An 18,925-nucleotide genomic window follows, 5' to 3' on the forward strand; every position below is an offset into this window, starting at 1 on the left:
CACCTGTGTTTGTTGTAAGTAAGTTAAATAATGTTCAATAAGAAAAATAAGTTTTGAGGAGGTTAATATTAAGTTCCTTGTGCTATTATTTGAATCAAGTTGTCTGTTAATGCAATTATTAATTTAATATATATTACTTCTCTCATAACAGTGAAGAGTGCACAGAGGGGACATTGAATTAATGATAATTCAACTTGCATCTCTTTTAGTTTAAAAATGTCACCATATGATCTGAAACTCCACTTCATATTTTATTGTCTGTCGTAATGTACAGTATTGACATATGAGATTGGATTAAAGCATAATTATATCCTCATTAAATTTCTGATAGAGCCAGCAGATGCTTCACAGTGGATAAATATAGTAAAGTTGTCCCTGCACTCTTTTGGACAGCCTTGAGAGGAGTAACATTATATTAAGCTGTGTATCACTAATTCCTGTCGCATGCACTGTTTATGATACACTGTCGTGAAATGAGTGTACCCTGAACCTAAGACTCTGACGCCCAGAAGGTGGTGGTGAATGTCTTGTGTGTCCTCCAGGCTCGGGGGGCCATCCACTGGCAGTGGACCCCCTGGCAGCAGGACCTCACCTGGCTCGCTTCCCTTACCCGCCCGGCGCCATCCCCAACCCTCTCCTCGGCCAGCCGCCGCATGAACACGAGATGCTGCGCCACCCAGTCTTCGGTAGGCTCCCCGCCAACATCATCTCTCATTAACAGCAGTATCACATCCAATCTATCAATCCCAGCTCTGCCAGATTGCCTGATCAAATCTTTTGTTTGTGCCTCGTCCAGGTACTCCATACCCACGGGACCTACCAGGAGGTCTGCCGCCGCCCATGTCCGCAGCCCACCAGCTGCAGGCCATGCATGCCCAGTCTGCTGAACTCCAGAGGCTGGCCATGGAGCAGCAGTGGCTCCACGGGCACCATCACATGCACGGAGGACCACTGCCTGGCCAGGAGGACTACTACAGGTCAGATAAGCACCAGGAATCAGATGAAAAAACATTTAGATAAACCAAGCGAATGTGTCCAGATATTAATACTTGTTGTTTGTGTTTCAGCCGACTGAAGAAGGAGAGCGACAAGCAGCTGTAACCAGCCAAGGGAGGCAGCGACCGTTAGGTGCAGGACACGGGAAGTTGTTACAGAGTTCATTCAGTTTTGAAGAACGGAAAAGGCCAAGTGGATCGTCTGAGAATTCTTCTGTTTTTTTTTTTTTTTCTGTTCCTGTCAAGGACTTTTTTTAATTATTATTTTTCAAGACATTGACTTTCTTTGGTATATAGCCAGTAGTGACAACGTCCTCAAGACTCCTGCATGACAAGCTTCCCTGACGTTTTTTTGTAGGTGCTAGAACAAGACACTGTGCTTATCAACAACAAAAAAAAAAGACAAGACCGGTCAGGCCATTTATGGAAAAATAACAAGTGCTATCTTAAACTCAACATTTATTTTAATACATTGTTGGAGGTTTTTCATAATTTTAAGAAAAGCTACAGCATGGCGTTTTTGAGTCTGTAAATAGTATATATAAACATATAATTATTATTATAATTATTATTATTACTAGGTGTGGACTCCAAACCAAGTCGTTTCAACCTCCAATATAATTGTTTTGAAGCATTATCCCTTGTTTCAGAGGGGAGCACCATGGCATTATATGAGCAGTTTCTGAGAGTTGTGGTTCAGTTGTGACGTTCCTCTGACATCACTGTGTTAGATTTAGTCCCACATACACTATGTAAACCATGACGCTGTCACACCCACATCCATTCATCACACACCTTTGACACGCAGCAGGTTGTCAGAATGTGTACACTCAACATGTTGAGTTCATGATTTGAAACACTTGAAGAGGTGACGCTGTTGTCACTGAGGCTTCTGTGGAGTGCACGCCGAAGCCATGGATTAAAAAGAAAAACTAAAGTTTGCACTGAGAGCTAGAGCTCCACTCGATTGGTTTTATCCTTTTGCTTAAAATCTATATTTAAGTCAACACATTGGAGTAATACTTCATTGCTTTTTGTTGTAACAGAATGATTTTAAACATGTGGATACCAGGAACACATTTGGCTGAAATGGCTTCAAGTTTTTATTTTTAATCACCAGGACCTGAATTTTAACTTTGCTCAGTGTATCAGGAGCCAAACTTCAGGATTGTTTTAAACGTGTGAATGGTTTTGAGTCAGTGCTAGTTGTGTTGTGGGTGACCCCTTTTCTCCACCTGGTCCAGTCACCCATGTTTGTTGCAGGGCTCACATCCGACTGAGTCATCCTCCAACTAGGCTGTAATAATGTTCACTGTGACACTAGAGGGGGGGCCTGCCGACACGTGACCACCAGGAGGTAGAGGGTCGATGACTGTGTGTGAGCGCGTGTTTTCCTCATGATGTTTTCGTATGTCTTGGTTCCTTAAGGATACACACACTCCTGGACCCCGGGAGTGGGGTGTGTGTTTGCGTGTGCCACTGACTGTTACAAGTTGTGCTGACCTGTCATGCCAGTGCACACCAGCCCCAAGTTTTACTTTTTGTTTTTTGCTGTAGCCATGACATCAGTTCTGCTTTTGTTCCACGCACTAAGACTGTTGGACCGTCATGGACGTTTAGAAAACTGTGGCTTTTTTTTAATTTACTTTTAACCAAATGAAGAAATTGTATTTGCATTTTAAAAGTGACCATATCTTCCCTTGGAGCACTATAATTTACATTTAAATGCTTGAAAACATCAAACCCATGCCCCCCCCCCCCCCCCTTTTTAAAGATCCAAAAAAGTCTCTGAAGCCCTGACGAGAAACCTGTCACTTTGTCTCGCCATCTCCCACCGATTCCTGTCTCTCTCTCCCGACGACGTACTCCTCATCGTCACCTTTGCCTCGTTTTCCTGACGATTCCCTTGCCTTTTACTCCCTCTTTTTGTGTCTCCAGAACCTTGATGTTAAGTGTTGTCAATGGTTTAGCTTCTTGTTTCAAAGCGGCAATAGCAGAATGTAAATTCTGACTGCTAAGATTTATATATATACTGGTATCTTGAAGCTTATTGTATATATGAGTAGTCGCCATGGGATGACACAATGTAAACAAAAAGTAGAAATAATAAGAAAAATTGTGAGTCCTGTGTTCTCTCCATTTGAGTATTTTGTAATTTTTTTGAAAAATTTGTGGAATTAAAATAAACGACTAAGTTACACCACAAGAAACGACTTCATCTCTTTCTTTTAATGCCTTCAGATACATCACATTTATTTCTTTGTAAACACATTTGTTTGTATACCGAGGTAGAGCAGACTGCTAAATCCCATCAGCCGTGAGACACAATAATCCTGTTTTAAGGGTAAACAATTTTGATTTCTCACTGCTCGTTCGCTAAATGGCACAGATAGAAGGAAAGCAGAAAACACGCTTAATTCTCTGTTTTCTTTTTACATTTTGGAATTCTCCAGCTGAGCGCAGGGCCTGATGCCGGCTCTGTTTTTGATAATACTCATGTCCTACATTTGCTCTTGAATAATAGAGTTTTTGCTTGACGGGAGAAACGTGTTACAGAATAGATCAAGCGTCCCTGTTTCTCTCTTTTTTTTTTCCAGCCTTCCATTTTCTCAGCTTCACAAACACTGAGCTTTAAGAGATCACCCCAGCAGCAGGTAGTAAATCTCGGAGCTGAATATTGCACTGCTATGGTATAATAACATCAAAGCCAGGCTAAGCCAGAAGGAACACTTACTCAGGCTGAGATGCCTTGCTATCAGCGGGGCAGGGCTGTCATTTCATCCTGTGTGTGTGGGGAGTGATAGACCAGCAATCTGTGATGGTGTGCCGCAGCGATGGCTGTCATTTTGAGAGGGAGCTATTATTCTACTGCTGCTCTCTGAAATGATGCCCTGTCCTCGGGAAAATCGAGGTTCCTTGGATGCTCTATCCTGGGGCTGTCATGTGACGGCCGCCTTGTGAGGAGGTGCTGCTTGTTGTTGCCGGCTCGCCTCACCTCCCCATAAGACACAACAAGACGTCAGAGCCGAGCAGCGCCGGCTGGTTGAATAATTCATCTCCCCTCCTCCTCTTTGTCCTCCTCCACACCGGCGATGGAGCGACTGTGACTTGTGTCAACTCAAATCCTTCTCATAATACTGTGTGTACCCCTCAGGCAGGCACACAGGGATACAAAGTCTTAAAAAAAAATCTGCTCTTTCTGTCTGAATAGCAATATGCCTTGTGCTGTTCTTGCACTGTTATTGTATCTGTTGCAGCAGGTCTCGGACACAGAGCCTCCTCATCTCTTCCATCCTCCTGTCTTTTCTCTCGCTCCACTGGGCCTGCCTGCCGCAGAGTGTGATGCTCAGTGGCAGAGAGGAGCCTACATGCTATTAGTGCGTTCAGTCGGAAGGTAGCTGTGTTCCTTCAGCGGGTAGCTCTGCGGCTGCCCTGTTTATCTTAAAATGAGCTGTGTTGACACAGAAAGCAAATCTGCTGCTGGTGTTATTCCTCACCCGCTGTCTGAATTAGATATACAGGAGACATGATACCAGATATTTCATGTGCCGTATTCTCTCAGACACCATCACCTTGTTCTGTGAGTCTTGTGCGTTTGCAGAATTAAAAACATTGCTTCCATGTTTACTGGATCGATATTCAGTGAGATAGAAAACAAGCAACCTGTGGTTATGTAAAAAAAATACCGCTCGATAAATTGAGCACAGCTGTAGGAATCTGATGCATGCAAATAAAGGTAATTAAACCCATCTACATTGCAGATGAGCCTGTCTTGAATATGCATACATGCATTTTATTTAAAACAAGGTTCGTCCGTGCCTTTCAAACATCTGAATATGTATATCACCAAAACAACCTTCATTTTCCAAGGAAAGGTTAAAGCAAGGTTTTCCTATAAAGCACTGGAATGATAACTACACCTGCAGGGATAAACTTTTAAAGCCTGCTATGTGGTAGAATACTTAGATTGTCATGTTGCTGTATGCTTACAAGCACTCTCCCTGTAAAGTCAGAGTGAAAGGTCCTACAAACAAACCTGCTGCTTCATGAAAGGACACCAGCATCCTTCAGATTCTCAGATAAAAGACCCACAGGTTGTCCAGAATCTCTGACCCTCTCATCCTCTGCCCCAGCTGAAATCATTTCCCTCCTCACCGAACATGACTCATGGCTTCGTCCGGAGCCAGGTCTCAGGTCTGTACAGTAAGATGTGTGTATCAGTGTGTGGTCTGTGAGTTCAGACGTTAACTGTGAATTTAAAAAGAAAAGGAAATGGGAGAGGATGTTGAAAGAGATGGAGCGATCTGCCAGGACATTTTTCATGGTTTAGGGATCTTTTCTGGCAAAATTTTAGTGATGAACTGTAAAGTTTACTTGAGTATTTTTATAGTTTGGGGTTCCTACTTCTACTTAAAGAGACAGTCCAACCCACAATCAAAAATACATATTTTCCCTCTTACCTGTAGTGCCATTTATTAAACTAATTTGTTCAGGTGTGAGTTGTTGCGTGTTGAAGATATCGGCTGTAGAGATGTCTGCTTTCTCTCTAGTGTAATGGAACTAAATATCACTTGGCTTTTGGTGCTCAGAGTGCCAAAAAATACATTTGAAAAACTCCACACCAATGTCTCTTTCCAGAAATCATGACCCAGTTACTCAAGATAATCCACAGACCTTGTTGTGAGCAGTTTCATGTAGGAACTATTTTCTTTCTACCTAACTACCCCCACCAACTGTATCACTGCACAAAAGGAAGTGTGCATCTATTCATGGAAGAGAGGCTCGCACTTGTCACATAAATGGCCTCCTCCATGGCTGAGCTGGAACGTTAGCTAGCTCAGTGGTGCTCGGTGAGTTAGCAGTAGATGCACACTTCCTTCTGCACTGTGATACGGTTGAAAGGTGTGTTTCTGTGGAAATAGTTCCTACATAAAATTGCTCACAACAAGGTCTGTAGATTATCTGGAGTGACCGGGTCATGATTTCTGAGGAGACACATTTCAACTGTTGGTGATCAAATTGCATTATGGGTAATGTAGGCAGCAGGTTTTGACAAAGAAGAATGCATAGTGAGAGAAAATTTCCTACAAGTTACACAAGCAGCAATTAAAAAGTATCAAAACATAGCATCTCATCATGCAGAATGGCTCCTGTCTGGCTTATTATATGTTATAGCATATTATAAAATAAAATATAATACTGTAACTTGTCTAAGTCGATATAACAGTGCATGTCATAAAGTAGTCATATGTTTGTAAATTAATGGCAACTCAATTTGCAGTGCTCAAAGTGTCAAAAGATAAATAAAGAAATTTGAAAAACTTGTTGTGAGCAGTTTAATGTAGGAACTATTTCCACTGAACCACACCTGTCAACCGCATCACTGCACAGAAGGAAGCGGGCATCTACTGCTAGCTCATCTATCGTTACAGCTCAGCTGAGGAGGATACCATTTATGTTTACATCTTGCATTGAGACAAACACAAGCCTGTTATCCATGAGTAGATGCACACTTCCTTCTGTGCAATGGTATGGTAGTTGGATGTAGTTCTGTAGAGAGAACATGAAACTGCTCACAACAAGGTCTGTGGATGTGTAACCAGGTCATGATTTCTGGAAAGAGACATTGCTGTTGAGTTTTTCAGATGTATTTTTTTGGCACTTTGAGCACCACAAACCATCTAGTGCCATCTAGTTCCATTATACTGGAGAGAAAGCAGACATCTCTACGGCTGATATCTCCAACACCAACTCACAGCAAAACTATCTAGACTGATTAATAGCTCTACAGGTAAGAGGAAAAATATGTATTTTTGATTTTTGGGGTGAACTGTCCCTTTAAGTGACTGATCTATATACTTCTTCCGCCACTGCTTTACTCCCACTACATTTCAGTGTGAAGTATTACACTTTTAAAAAATGTAATCCAAAACATGTGGCTATAAAATGCATTGTTATTTTCACGTTGACTTCTACATGATGAGATGCTTATTTTGCCTGTGCTTATACTTTGTCTTGCTGCTTGTATGCTTTCTAGGCAATTTCCTGTTAAATACTGTGCATTCTTCTTTGTCAAAACCTGCTGCCTACATTTCCCATAATACAACTTGATAGCCATTAGTCGAATCATTAGATTCAGGCGTGTTGTGCTAGCAGCAGCTAGCCTTGAGTTGCTAGCCTCAAGCAGAGATGAGGAGCGGGCCACAGAGGTCAGGTAAGATTACTTCTTTTCATCTCAACACCAACAGGTTGTTTTCATTTCACTCGTAGTCTTCAGCCCCAAGCAACGCTGACTCAAGTGACATCACTTGAGGCAACTGATCAGATTTCACACAGCTCCTTCTTAAGCCACAAAGGGCTTTTTACAACTTTTTCACACATGCAGTCGTACTCCCCAAGACATGAGAACAGGCTTTGATGTGTAAAATTCCCCTTAAAATAAAAGATCTGAATACTGCTACACAGTTGAGGGTCGAGGTGGAGCCCTCAGTTTGTTTTCAGTAAGTTTTACTGTCATTATAAGAACACTGGAGCTCGACATTACATCTCAGTTGGACACCAATAAAAAGATTTTTGAAAGAGAAAAAGGGGAGGACACTGCAGCTCTGCATACCACAGCATAATGTTTCAGGTCCATGAGATGGCTGCCATTTTGATCCACCTTAATGTTCAATCCCTGCATGTGTGCTGCAATAACTTTTCCTCTGTGTGTGTGTACAGTTTATCTCTGTGAATCTGTTTGCGTTGCTGCCTGCTGTGTGTTTGAGGCCTGGGCTGCAGCTCCCATGTGTCTAATGATATTCTGCTTTCACATTCCTGTCATCGCCGATCTGGATTCCCCCTTGTCTGCACCAGCGGATCAACCCAGTGCAGCCACTGGCCCGACCCAAGCATTCCTCACCCACTCCCAACACACACACACACACACACACACACGTACACGCCCTCAGGAGGCCTTTGCCGACGCCTACCGCAAGCCTCACACACACACACTGCCTCTCGTTCTCCCACACTCCTTCTCCCTTCTGTTTCTATTGTCTCGAGTTAGATTTCAAGGGAACAGCCTGTAGCCAGAGTCGTAGGGAACTCTTTGTTCAATAAAGCGTGCCAGGTTTGGTTCCTCGCTGGCAGAGGACAGACAATGCAAGGCTTGCACGCTAGACTTCCAGGCTCCTCTTTAATGTGTTGTCATAAAACATGCAGCTGGCAGAGACTTAACGTTCAGTGGGACTGTGTGCTGCTGCAGCACACTGAGCCCTGGGTTCTGCCCTTCCAACTGTCCCCCATGCATGTTTCTTTCTGCAGTGTCTGTGCACCGTCAGAGTCACACAGACCTGACATTTCAGATTTCTCACAGCACAACATTTCAATTCACTGTTCACCCAGTGGAAAATGTGAAACAGTAAGGAGACTGCTGGGGCTACAGTCCACAAAAATGTCCTCTACTGTCATCTCAAAATATTGGGACAGCGGAGGGATATTGGTTCTTTTGGCAGTCCACTCCCTTAAATTTATTCTTCAGATGAAATAAGACCTCAAGCTGTCATCTGATTTACTTCTCCTCTGCTTAAAGGGGAAATAAACCCAGAATGAATTTAAGAAACAGTCTGCACACTGCCATGTGGCTTACCCTTAACCCCTTTAATGTAGTCATGAGGGTTTCATAACCTTGTGTAACACAAAAACAGATTTGTTATACTCTTGCATCTACAAACAAATTCTGTTAGTCCTTAAACCAGAAAGTATATAATAAATCCCAAACCAACTTGTACAGACACTGGCTTAATGATAAGCTTATGATAGATGTGTCTGTTTAATATCACAAACTCCTTTACAGAAACTAGCTGCATGTAGCTGAAGTACCTCAGTTTGCTCTGGTGCTTTGTGCCAGTGATGGCATTTTTAACTTTTTCCGAATCAGTTTTGCATCAAGTTAACAGAGCTACCTACAGTTCTGTGCGCATTTATTTTAGATATTAAAACTAATCTCATGTTTGAAGACATCTGAAATAACTATTCCTATAAAGTTATGCACAGAAAGGTGAGAAAAGAAAATTAGAAAATTGAACTAGAGATATAGTTGGCCTAAAAACTTTGTACATAAAAACTACATCAAGTTATTAATCTGCATCAGGTGTCTGAACATTTTTCAGGCCAAGGACCCCTTAGCTGAAGGAGAGCACGGACCCCCGGCTACATATATTGTATAAAACTGAGTTGCAGAGATAATTCTCTGCACTTTCGCCGATGGTCTTAAAGTTGCACGGTGTGTCAGATTCTCTCGCTCGAAAAGTTACAAAACTATCCATTAGGCTCACATGAATATCTCCATCCATCCTTTTTTTAACTCCATAGCCAGGGCCGGGTCGTGGGGCAGCAGGCCAAGCAAAGCACCCCAGATGCCCCTCTCCTCAGGGACCCCAAGGCGTTCCCAGGCCAACTGAGATATGTAATCTGTCCAGCGTGTCCTGGATCTACCCCAGGGCCTCCTACCAGTGGGATGTGCCCGGGACATCCGAGGCATCTTGATCAGATGCCCGAACCACCTCAACTGACCCCTTTCGACGCAAAGGAGCAGCGACTCTACTCCGAGACTATCTGTACACTTGAAATGATAATGATAATACAGCTAGTTAGTCAATATGTTTACCTTTCTACTTTACCTCGCTGTTACAGATAAATGCCGTGCAGGTGGCCTCATTAATGTTGTGTGCTGTACTGTAATGTGTAATTTAAGACATATCTTTTCAAAAAACTTAATAGTGCAGCAACTCTGAGGACTCCCTAAGGGTTGCGGACCACCTGTTGAAGACCCAGAATCTATGGTATTTTTCACATAAAGGAGATATGTTAGCGAAAACCAGGTAAAAACTAAGTTTCAGAAACAGGAAGCTCAGAGTATTCTTAGAGATGGATCACAAACAATGCTTTAATAACTTTAAAGGTATACTGTGCAGCAATATTGCCAATGGAAGTAAAAGTCAAAGTCAACCCCAGATTCTGTCTTTTTTTCAGCATTGTGTCGGCGATTTTCATAGCCGCCTCTTGAATACGTGCTGCTTACGGTCTGGCACCTGGTTGCTACCATTTTAATTCTTGGCTTCAGATGCTCGCTGTGCCCTGGAACATCCCAAGCACAGCAAAATAAGAAGAAAATAAGAGAAAACAGGCAGAGGGAAGAGTGTCTGTCAAAAAATACACCACCACACACTTCTAGTGGGTCGTACGTGATGTTTGAGAGGGATTACTTCTGTCTGAGTCTGTACATTGCCCCTTATTAAAGTCCTGTGTAGTATACATATAACTTCTTGCCATCAGAGTGGATACAGTCCAGAGAAATAAAATAAGTTAAACTTGATAGAGATCTGATCTGTGGGCCACTTCTTACGAGCAGAACGCATGTATACCTCACAGTCCTGTCAGCTTCCTGTTTGTGCAAATCACATTTATGGATGACAGCCTGCCTGCTATGTTCAGGCCCACAACTGGAGGTCCACTGCTCCATCCACATGTGACATCTGCTGCTCGCTGTAATACACATCCAACACACCCTCTGCAGTACAGCAGGTTATTTAACCCATTAAAGCCCTCTGCTCTGCTGTAAACACTTGTTGCTAGCACTGCAGATGATACAACACACATATAAAATCTAAGCAGTGTTTGATGTGTATTCTCACTGGAAACATAGGAAGTACACCCAAAAAAGTCAGTATGCATATTAAAAATGCCTGGGTTTTTTAGTGTGCTCTTGATGGTGGTCATTATTGTCCCACAGTGCATTAAACACGGGAAATGGAGGAGCTGCTCACAGCTGGAAAAGATTAAAACAAAATGTGGATGGTGCTCCAGGAATATCTCAGAAACACAAAATAGTAATTAAAGTCTTGGAAAGACATTTTGATGCCTAGTTGTGAAGTAAACAGTGATAGTCCACTGATGTAGTTTGGTTCATATGCTTTGGTGCACGTAATGTATCAACTCCCTTTAGTAGGAAACTTAAATATGTTGATTCTTCTCACATATAAACTTCAAAGCAGCAGCAGCCGACCCTAAGTCAGTTAGTATGTAGTTGCCTATATACTGTATACAATTTGTTATGCAGTATGGAAGTGGGACAGTTAATGTCTTGGCTGTTGCTCTTACAGGGAATTAAAGCTGATGTATTATAGTGTCTAATTTCTGCTCCTCAAGTTACTGTACCTGTAATATCAATATAAGAGCAAATGATTTCTTTTCCTTTGGTTGTTGTTTGGCACTTGATGCATTTGTCTGAAAATGGCAACACATGTTTTTTTTCATACTGATAAAATACTGTAAAACTTCAAGTAGTAGCCCGGGCTATTATTTGCTTAAATCACTGAACTCAACAGGTTTATATTTTGGACAGGCCTTTAATTCCTTTAACATGAAACTGTTGCTCAGCAAAGATGGGAAACACTATGAAAGTGTTTATTTAAACCTGTATAATTATTGCTTGTATAAAAATTGGGCTTTGAATAACATATCAATTATGTGTTACGTTATGACACTTGTTTCACGGCACCTGGCATTCTGATACAACACCACTTCATCCTGTTAAAACAATATTCAAAACTTGGAATAATTTTTTATGAAAAACACTTTTGATTCTTTTGATCATTGGACCCTTACGGACTGAATGAATACAAATAACTTACAGGGTAATCTATTATGGTTTTCTCTGGTGCTCATGTTTTCGGTAAAATGAAATGAACTGAGCTAACAATGTGAAGCATCTCCATATTGACATTTATATGCACAATCTTAACAGATAATTCAAGTTACCTCAAGTGGGTGGTCAATAATCTGGTTTTATACATCCAAAGAATGAAAAATGAACTGCTTGGCAACCAGACCAGGCATGTAATTGAGACAGGCCTTTATTTGTTAAAATGTGTGGCCACACCGGGCTAGTAAAAGGGACTGGGTGTTTAATTGGGACTAGGCTTTTAATTGAAGTTTTACAGTATGAATGATTTTTGAGTTTATGAGTGTTACAGGCTAAGTTGATTAGGCAGTTTCCTGTTGGCACACTGCAAATGAAGTGTCTAGTGGAGGGTGATTTGTATTGCCGATGTAAACATGACTTTTGCCATGTCTATAATGCACTATAAACTGCTTATTGCACTGTATAATAGTTCTAACAACATTAAGAGCTTTATAATGATAATCAAGACACATTGTAAAGTATTTAATAATGACTTAAAAGGTAAAAGGTAAAAGTATCATGACCACTTAGAGGTAACTTACATTTACATTATAATGCATTATAAAAGGATTAGGAGTTATAAGGCACTGTAATCCTTGCAAACATTTATCAGTGAGTGACCAGCAGTTTTGAAGTATTATGATACTTAACATAATATAATAAGAAAATGTCTTTTAAAGCATTATGAATATTTATGAGTGTAGTAGCTCAGTTCACAGGGACTTCAATTGAGAACTGGAGGTTCGCCAGTTCAAGTCCCCATCCAGACCAAATATGGTAGCTGGAGAGGTGCCAGCTTGCTGCACTGCAGAGGTGCCCTTGAGCAAGGCACCAAACCCCCAATTGCTCGGGGTGATCGTCCATAGGCAGCCCCCTCACTTTGTCAACTCTCCATTTAACGTATGTATAGGTCCTGGATGTGCATGTGTGTATTTCAGGCCTGTGTGTCTGCCTACCGTGCTATAACCATAAGTATGTTTATAATGCATCATGGACATGGGCGTCATAGAAAGTGTTACCAACTATTTATCTTAAAGCAACAGGTTAACCTGATTAATTACTTTCTTCTTCTTTATATCATATATGTGAACTTCTGAGCTCTGGTTACTGTTGCACTCACTGCCAAGGTTAACTGTACAAACATGAACCCTGACACACACATTAATAGAGGAGTCTGTCTTCTCCACACCATGTGTTCTGGAGGTTGAATTTAACAGGCATAATTACGTTAGCGTCTTTGTCTGCTTTTTATAGGGCATGGATCACTTGTGTGTAAGTTCCCCTGGAGGAAAGTTTATTATTGTCATCACTGTGTATTGTCCCTGCTGTGCGGGGCTTGGTGTACGATGATCTCATAATCTAGATGCCAAATATTATCTTTATACATACCCCTTATTCTCATTAGGGCTGTGACTGATGATTACTTCCATCACTGATTAAACATTTAGTCTTAAATTAAAGGATGTTGAAAAATGGTCCATACAATTTCCCTGAGCCCAAGGTGACGTCTTCACATTGATATTTTTTTGTCCGACCAACAGTCCACAACCCAAAGATTCAAGAGAGGTATAAAGAACAAAGGAGCAAATCTTGAGAAGCTGAAACCACCAAATGTTCAATACATTTTCTTGATAAATGTCTTAAACAATTAATTGATTAACAAAATTGTTGTCAGCTAATATTCTGCATATTGATCTACACACATAATTTATTCTACTTTAGTCGACTGACAGAAATCCTGTATTTTGAAACCCTAAACCAGTGTTTTCTGACTGGTTCAGCCAAGGGGTCCAGATTTCTCCTCAGTCATTTGTTCAAGGTCCACACAGTTTAATACATTCTGTGGCATACTTGGATTTGGCCATGTTGTCAAGCTAGTTTGCTGTCTCAAGTAGCTGAGCTGTAACGTTTGCTAGCTCAGTGGTCGGTGCACGCTTATTTCTGCACGGTGATATTATTGGTGGATGTTGTCCTATAGAAGGAAAATAGTTCCTACATGAAACTGCTCACAACAAGGTCTGTGGATTATCTTGAGTAACCAGGTCATGATTTCTGGAAAGAGATGATGCTGTTGAGTTTTTCAGATGTATTTTTTGGCACTTTGAGCACCACAAGCTGAGTGCCATCTAGTTCCATTATATTAGAGACAAGGCAGACATCTCTATGGCCAATATCTCCAACACTCTGCAACTCACACTAAAACTATCTAGACTGATTAATAGCTCTACAGGTAAGAGGAAAACTATGTATTTTTGAATTGGGAGTGAACTGTCTCTTTAGGTGACTGATCTGTACACATCTTCCACCACTGCTTTATACACCTAAACATTTCATAGTGAAATACTGCACTCTTTTAAAATGTAATCATGTATATAATGCATTAGTATATCCACTTAGACCAGGTACAATATTATACATTATTTTATGATATAGTATAATATCTAATCAGACTGAAATGAGCCATTATGCCTGATGAGATGGGCATTTTTTTTATACTTTTAACTTGCTGCTAGTATATCTTGTAGGAAATGTCTGTTATATTATATGCAGTCTTCTTGTTTGTCAAAACCTGGTGCCTACATTACCCACAATGCAACTTGATCGCCAACACTTGAGAATTAGATTCAGGTATGTTATGTGACTAGTGGCCAGTGTAGCTCTGAGCTGCCAGGCTAAAGCAGAGATGAGGTCTGATAGGATTGCTTTCAAACTCCACACCAACAGGTTTTCAATGTCCAACTTGTAGACGTCAGTCCCAGCCAACACTGACTCAAGTGACATCACTTGAGGCAACTAAATTAATTTCGTGCAGCACCTTCTAGAGCCACACAAGGCTTCATATAACTGTCTTCATCAGTAGTACTCCCTGAGACATGAAATAGGCTTTGACGTGTTAAATCGGTGGAGTGTCCCTTTAAATAAAGATCTGAATAATGCAACACAGTTGAGGGTTGAGGTGCAGTGTGTAACTTAATTTCAGTGATGACCTGACAGATGTGATTTGGGGATCAAATGCCAGTATCATTAAGTGACTGACCCAATATGCTATAGCTCAGCAGCTCCACTGTCTCCCATCATGCAGATAACCCCGCCTCGACCCTGGCCTGTCATACTTGCTGTGGTGGCTTTATAAAGCCTGCCTGTCTCAGGGTAGCAACAGCACTAAAGCTAAATAAATCACAGCCGGTAAATGGCTCCTACTCCTCAGCAATTTCCTCAGCGATCTATCATCAGTCTGTGGGCCAGGACTGATAGCTCACTGTCACTCGCCTGCTACCTTGGAAAACCCAGCATTGGCGTTCTCTGCAGTGTGGTAACGGGTTTGCCTCACCTCCTGATGTTTTGAGGACTAGGACAACAAAGGAGAAGGTGGTGAGAAGGCCAACGGGCTTAGAGGTGCAGCTGGGGTTGCCGTGTGGTGGCTTGGGGGCCAAAAGAGACGGGTAGCACCCTGACCTTGTGTTTGCGTAATGGCCGTCCCTGTGATAGATGGCATTGTCAGAGCATTCACCCGCTGCGCCACGGGGCTGTCCACTTGCCCTGACGCAGATGGATCGGCCTTTGTTTTTTCCCTCACCTCAACTGTGTAATTAATCTCCAGTGCGAGTCTATGGAGGAGAGTGCTCTGTGGGCTGCGGGCCGATAAACTCACCGGCGGGCGGGCAGAGGCAGCTTTCAAGGCCCCGAGGACAAGCACCACCTTGGAGCTGGCAAAAGAAGATGTTTAAATGCATGCTGCTCGGGGCCCCCTCCCTCACCTAGGTTATCAAAAGAAGAGGCGATGAGCACAATATTTGTCCCCGCTCCCCAGTACAATTTATCTGGGATGAAAATAGCGTCTCTTGGAAGATTCAGCAGTAATAGACTCTCTCCAGCACCACTGCCATCACACATTTTACACAGAGGCCTGGTTTCTCTCTGCCTATTGCTTCACTGCGCCACGTTCTCAGCTCCATTTCACAAGATAATAAGGCTATGGGTTAAAATGGCTTAAAGTAGATGAACATATCTGTGCTGCTGTTTTTTATATTCTGTTCAAGTTTAGCAGTATGAAAACTGCAGCCTGGCTACACAAGTGAAGCTGCATTTTATGCTCAACCTTAAAGGAAGACGTAATTATCTATAATACATAATACATTTTGTCCCTATATTTACTACAGTAGGCTTCTGTAGATTTATACAGAACAGGGCCGTAGCAATGAAGCCAACACTGGGGGGACCAAATCTCCTGGGGGGTCTGGTGTTCCATGCTAATGCACAGAATGTATAGCTAGCTAATATCAAAAATGCTCTTTAACAAAAGATAAAACATTACAAGCTTCGCCAATAAATTAAATGTACAGGCTACACTCCCAGTCTCCTATTTAATTGGGAGAAGTCATCTCCATCGTCATGTCCATCTGAAAAATGTAATTTTTAGTAACAGATTGTTTGGGAGATATGTGGCTTGTGAAAAATTGGTCCAATATTTACCTGAGTGACTATGGAGCTAAGAAATCGATCATAATCTGTGCTTACACTCACTTCTCCCATTGGAATGAATAGATGCAAGATGGCTGGTAGTAGGGGGCGTGTAAGTGACAAAGCCCACATGATACAGTTACAGGAAATGACTCTGAAGTCAGCCGTCTCAGTTTATCGGTGGTCTCTGCTAATGTCCTGACAGGAAGTTAAAATAACATTACAAGAAGGAAACCATTCATAATATTATTATTTTCACAACACTTTACAAAAACGATCAATATTGACATATGACTCATTTTACATTCTAGTTTTCCACTTTTACTTACAAGTAATAAAATTGAGACAGTGCAGTGTTTGAGACTGATTGTTGTTAGTTAGATAGAGGCGCCTCTTATAGTTAGTACAGTATGATGGCCCAGTTGCCTGAGTCCAATAATGGAGTACTTATCTATTGGAGGTACACATACTTTGTAAATATTGTGTATGTATTATATAAATGTCACATACATTATTATGGGTATATGGGCATGAATATGTGTGTATATGTATGTATATATATATATATATATATATATATATATATATATATATATATGTGTGTGTGTGTATATATATATATATATATGTATATGTGTATGTGTGTATATGTATATATACACAATGTTGTACTGTATATCATTATATCAAAAGGAATAGTGGATATGCGACATGTTTTTGTATTTGATCGTGTTCATGTAGGGCTGCAACAACCTGACCCGTATTCTGTATCTCCTGAAGCTTATGCGGTGGTGTGTTGCAGCTCTAGGCTATATGCATATAAAATCCTCAGCATATTATTTTACACAATATATTTTTCTACATAGTATATATTTGTTTACACAGTATATATATATATTTCTCTATACATGATCGCATATACCACTAAGCATTATATATATATATCATATTATATTTGATTTTATATGGCGGAATTGTACTCCTGCTATTGGAGATGTACCACGTGGTGTAATCCTTGCATTATGGGTATTTAAGATGGCGACTTCATTGTAAATGATTAGCAGTCTGAGGAAGAGCATCATGCTCGAAACGTCACGCAAAATAAAAAATTGCATATGGGAGCTCTTTTGGTGTGCGGATCGCTTTTTTCATGAGACTGATTGTACCTTATTCATTAATTTAATGTTTATCTGATAAATACAGTATGCACAGAGAATCGCACGGCAATTATCCAACGTAGTGCATCATAACATTTATAGCAAGTGGTAATTCCTAGGCCTTTAAAATAACATAAAACATGATCACAGACAACAAGGTAAAACTATGTTATAGTACATTTTGTTGACCTTATACAAACAGCAGTATGACTTACCCGCCTACACACATATTCAGTATATATACGCACATAGATACCTACGTATATACATACATACACTGCCTGGCCAAAAAAAAAGTCGCCACCTGGATTTAACTAAGCAAATAGGTACGAGCCTCCTATTGGATAATTACTGCATGGGCAATTATCTTTCAGCTGGCAACAAGTTATTTAACCCCAACTGGTGCAATGAGTTGCTTCTCATTTCCTAAACAACCATGTCGAAAGACACATCCCGTGGTCGTGGAAAAGATGTTAGTCTGTTTGAGAAGGGTCAAATCATTGGCATGCATCAAGCAGAGAAAACATCTAAGGAGACTGCAGAAACTACTAAAATTGGGTTAAGAACTGTCCAACGCATTATTAAAAACTGGAAGGATAGTGGGGACCCATTGTCTTTGAGGAAGAAATGTGGCCGGAAAAAAAAATCCTCGATGATCGTGATCGGCGATCACTTAAACGTTTGGTGAGATCAAATCGAAGAAAAACAACAGTAGAACTCAGGGCTATGTTTAATAGTGAAAGTAAGAGCATTTCCACACGCACAATGCGAAGGGAACTCAAGGGATTGGGACTGAACAGCTGTGTAGCCTTAAGAAAACCACTAATCAGTGAGGCTAACCGGAAAAAAAGGCTTCAATTTGCTAGGGAGCATAAAGATTGGACTCTGGAGCAATGGAAGAAGGTCATGTGGTCTGGTCCAGATTTACCCTGTTCCAGAGTGATGGGCGCATCAGGGTAAGAAGAGAGGCAGATGAAGTGATGCACCCATCATGCCTAGTGCCTACTGTACAAGCCTGTGGGGGCAGTGTTATGATCTGGGGTTGCTGCAGTTGGTCAGGTCTAGGTTCAGCAACAGTATGTGCTCAAAGAATGAGGTCAGCTGACTACCTGAATATACTGAATGACCAGGTTATTCCATCAATGGATTTTTTCTTCCCTGATGGCACGGGCATATTCCAAGATGACAATGCCAGGATTCATCGGGCTCAAATTGTGAAAGACTGGTTCAGGGAGCATGAGACATCATTTCCACACATGGATTGGCCACCACAGAGTCCAGACCTTAACCCCATTGAGAATCTTTGGGATGTGCTGGAGAAGGCTTTGCGCAGCGGTCAGACTCTACCATCATCAATGCAAGATCTTGGTGAAAAATTAATGCAACACTGGATGGAAATAAATCTTGTGACATTGCAGAAGCTTATCGAAACAATGCCACAGCGAATGCGTGCCGTAATCAAAGCTAAAGGCGGTCCAACGAAATATTAGAGTGTATAACCTTTTTTTTTGGTGGTGACTTTTTTTTGGCCAGGCAGTGTATAAACTGCTTACACATACATGCCTATCTAAAAAAAAAACATCCCC

General features: G+C 41.3%; 1 protein-coding gene across 7 annotated transcripts in view; it reads left to right on the top strand.

Moving 5' to 3' along the window:
• rerea (arginine-glutamic acid dipeptide (RE) repeats a) overlaps window positions 1-3,205 on the top strand; it is a 146,491-nt gene extending 143,286 nt beyond the window's left edge. For 4 of the 7 annotated variants that reach the window (XM_033629295.2, XM_033629296.2, XM_033629294.2 and 1 more), the window contains 3 exons: window positions 513-686; window positions 797-977; window positions 1,068-3,205. In XM_033629295.2, the coding sequence (XP_033485186.1) occupies window positions 513-686; window positions 797-977; window positions 1,068-1,101 (389 nt within the window). In that variant the 3' untranslated portion in view covers window positions 1,102-3,205. The remainder of the gene's footprint in view (window positions 1-512; window positions 687-796; window positions 978-1,067) is intronic. The other 3 variants (XM_033629297.2, XM_078170095.1, XM_033629299.2) reach the window with 2 other exon arrangements.
• The last annotated feature ends 15,720 nt before the right edge of the window (window positions 3,206-18,925 follow it).

The sequence above is a fragment of the Epinephelus lanceolatus genome, chromosome 8 (assembly GCF_041903045.1).
Source record: "Epinephelus lanceolatus isolate andai-2023 chromosome 8, ASM4190304v1, whole genome shotgun sequence".
NCBI classification, from domain to species: Eukaryota; Metazoa; Chordata; class Actinopteri; order Perciformes; family Serranidae; genus Epinephelus; species Epinephelus lanceolatus.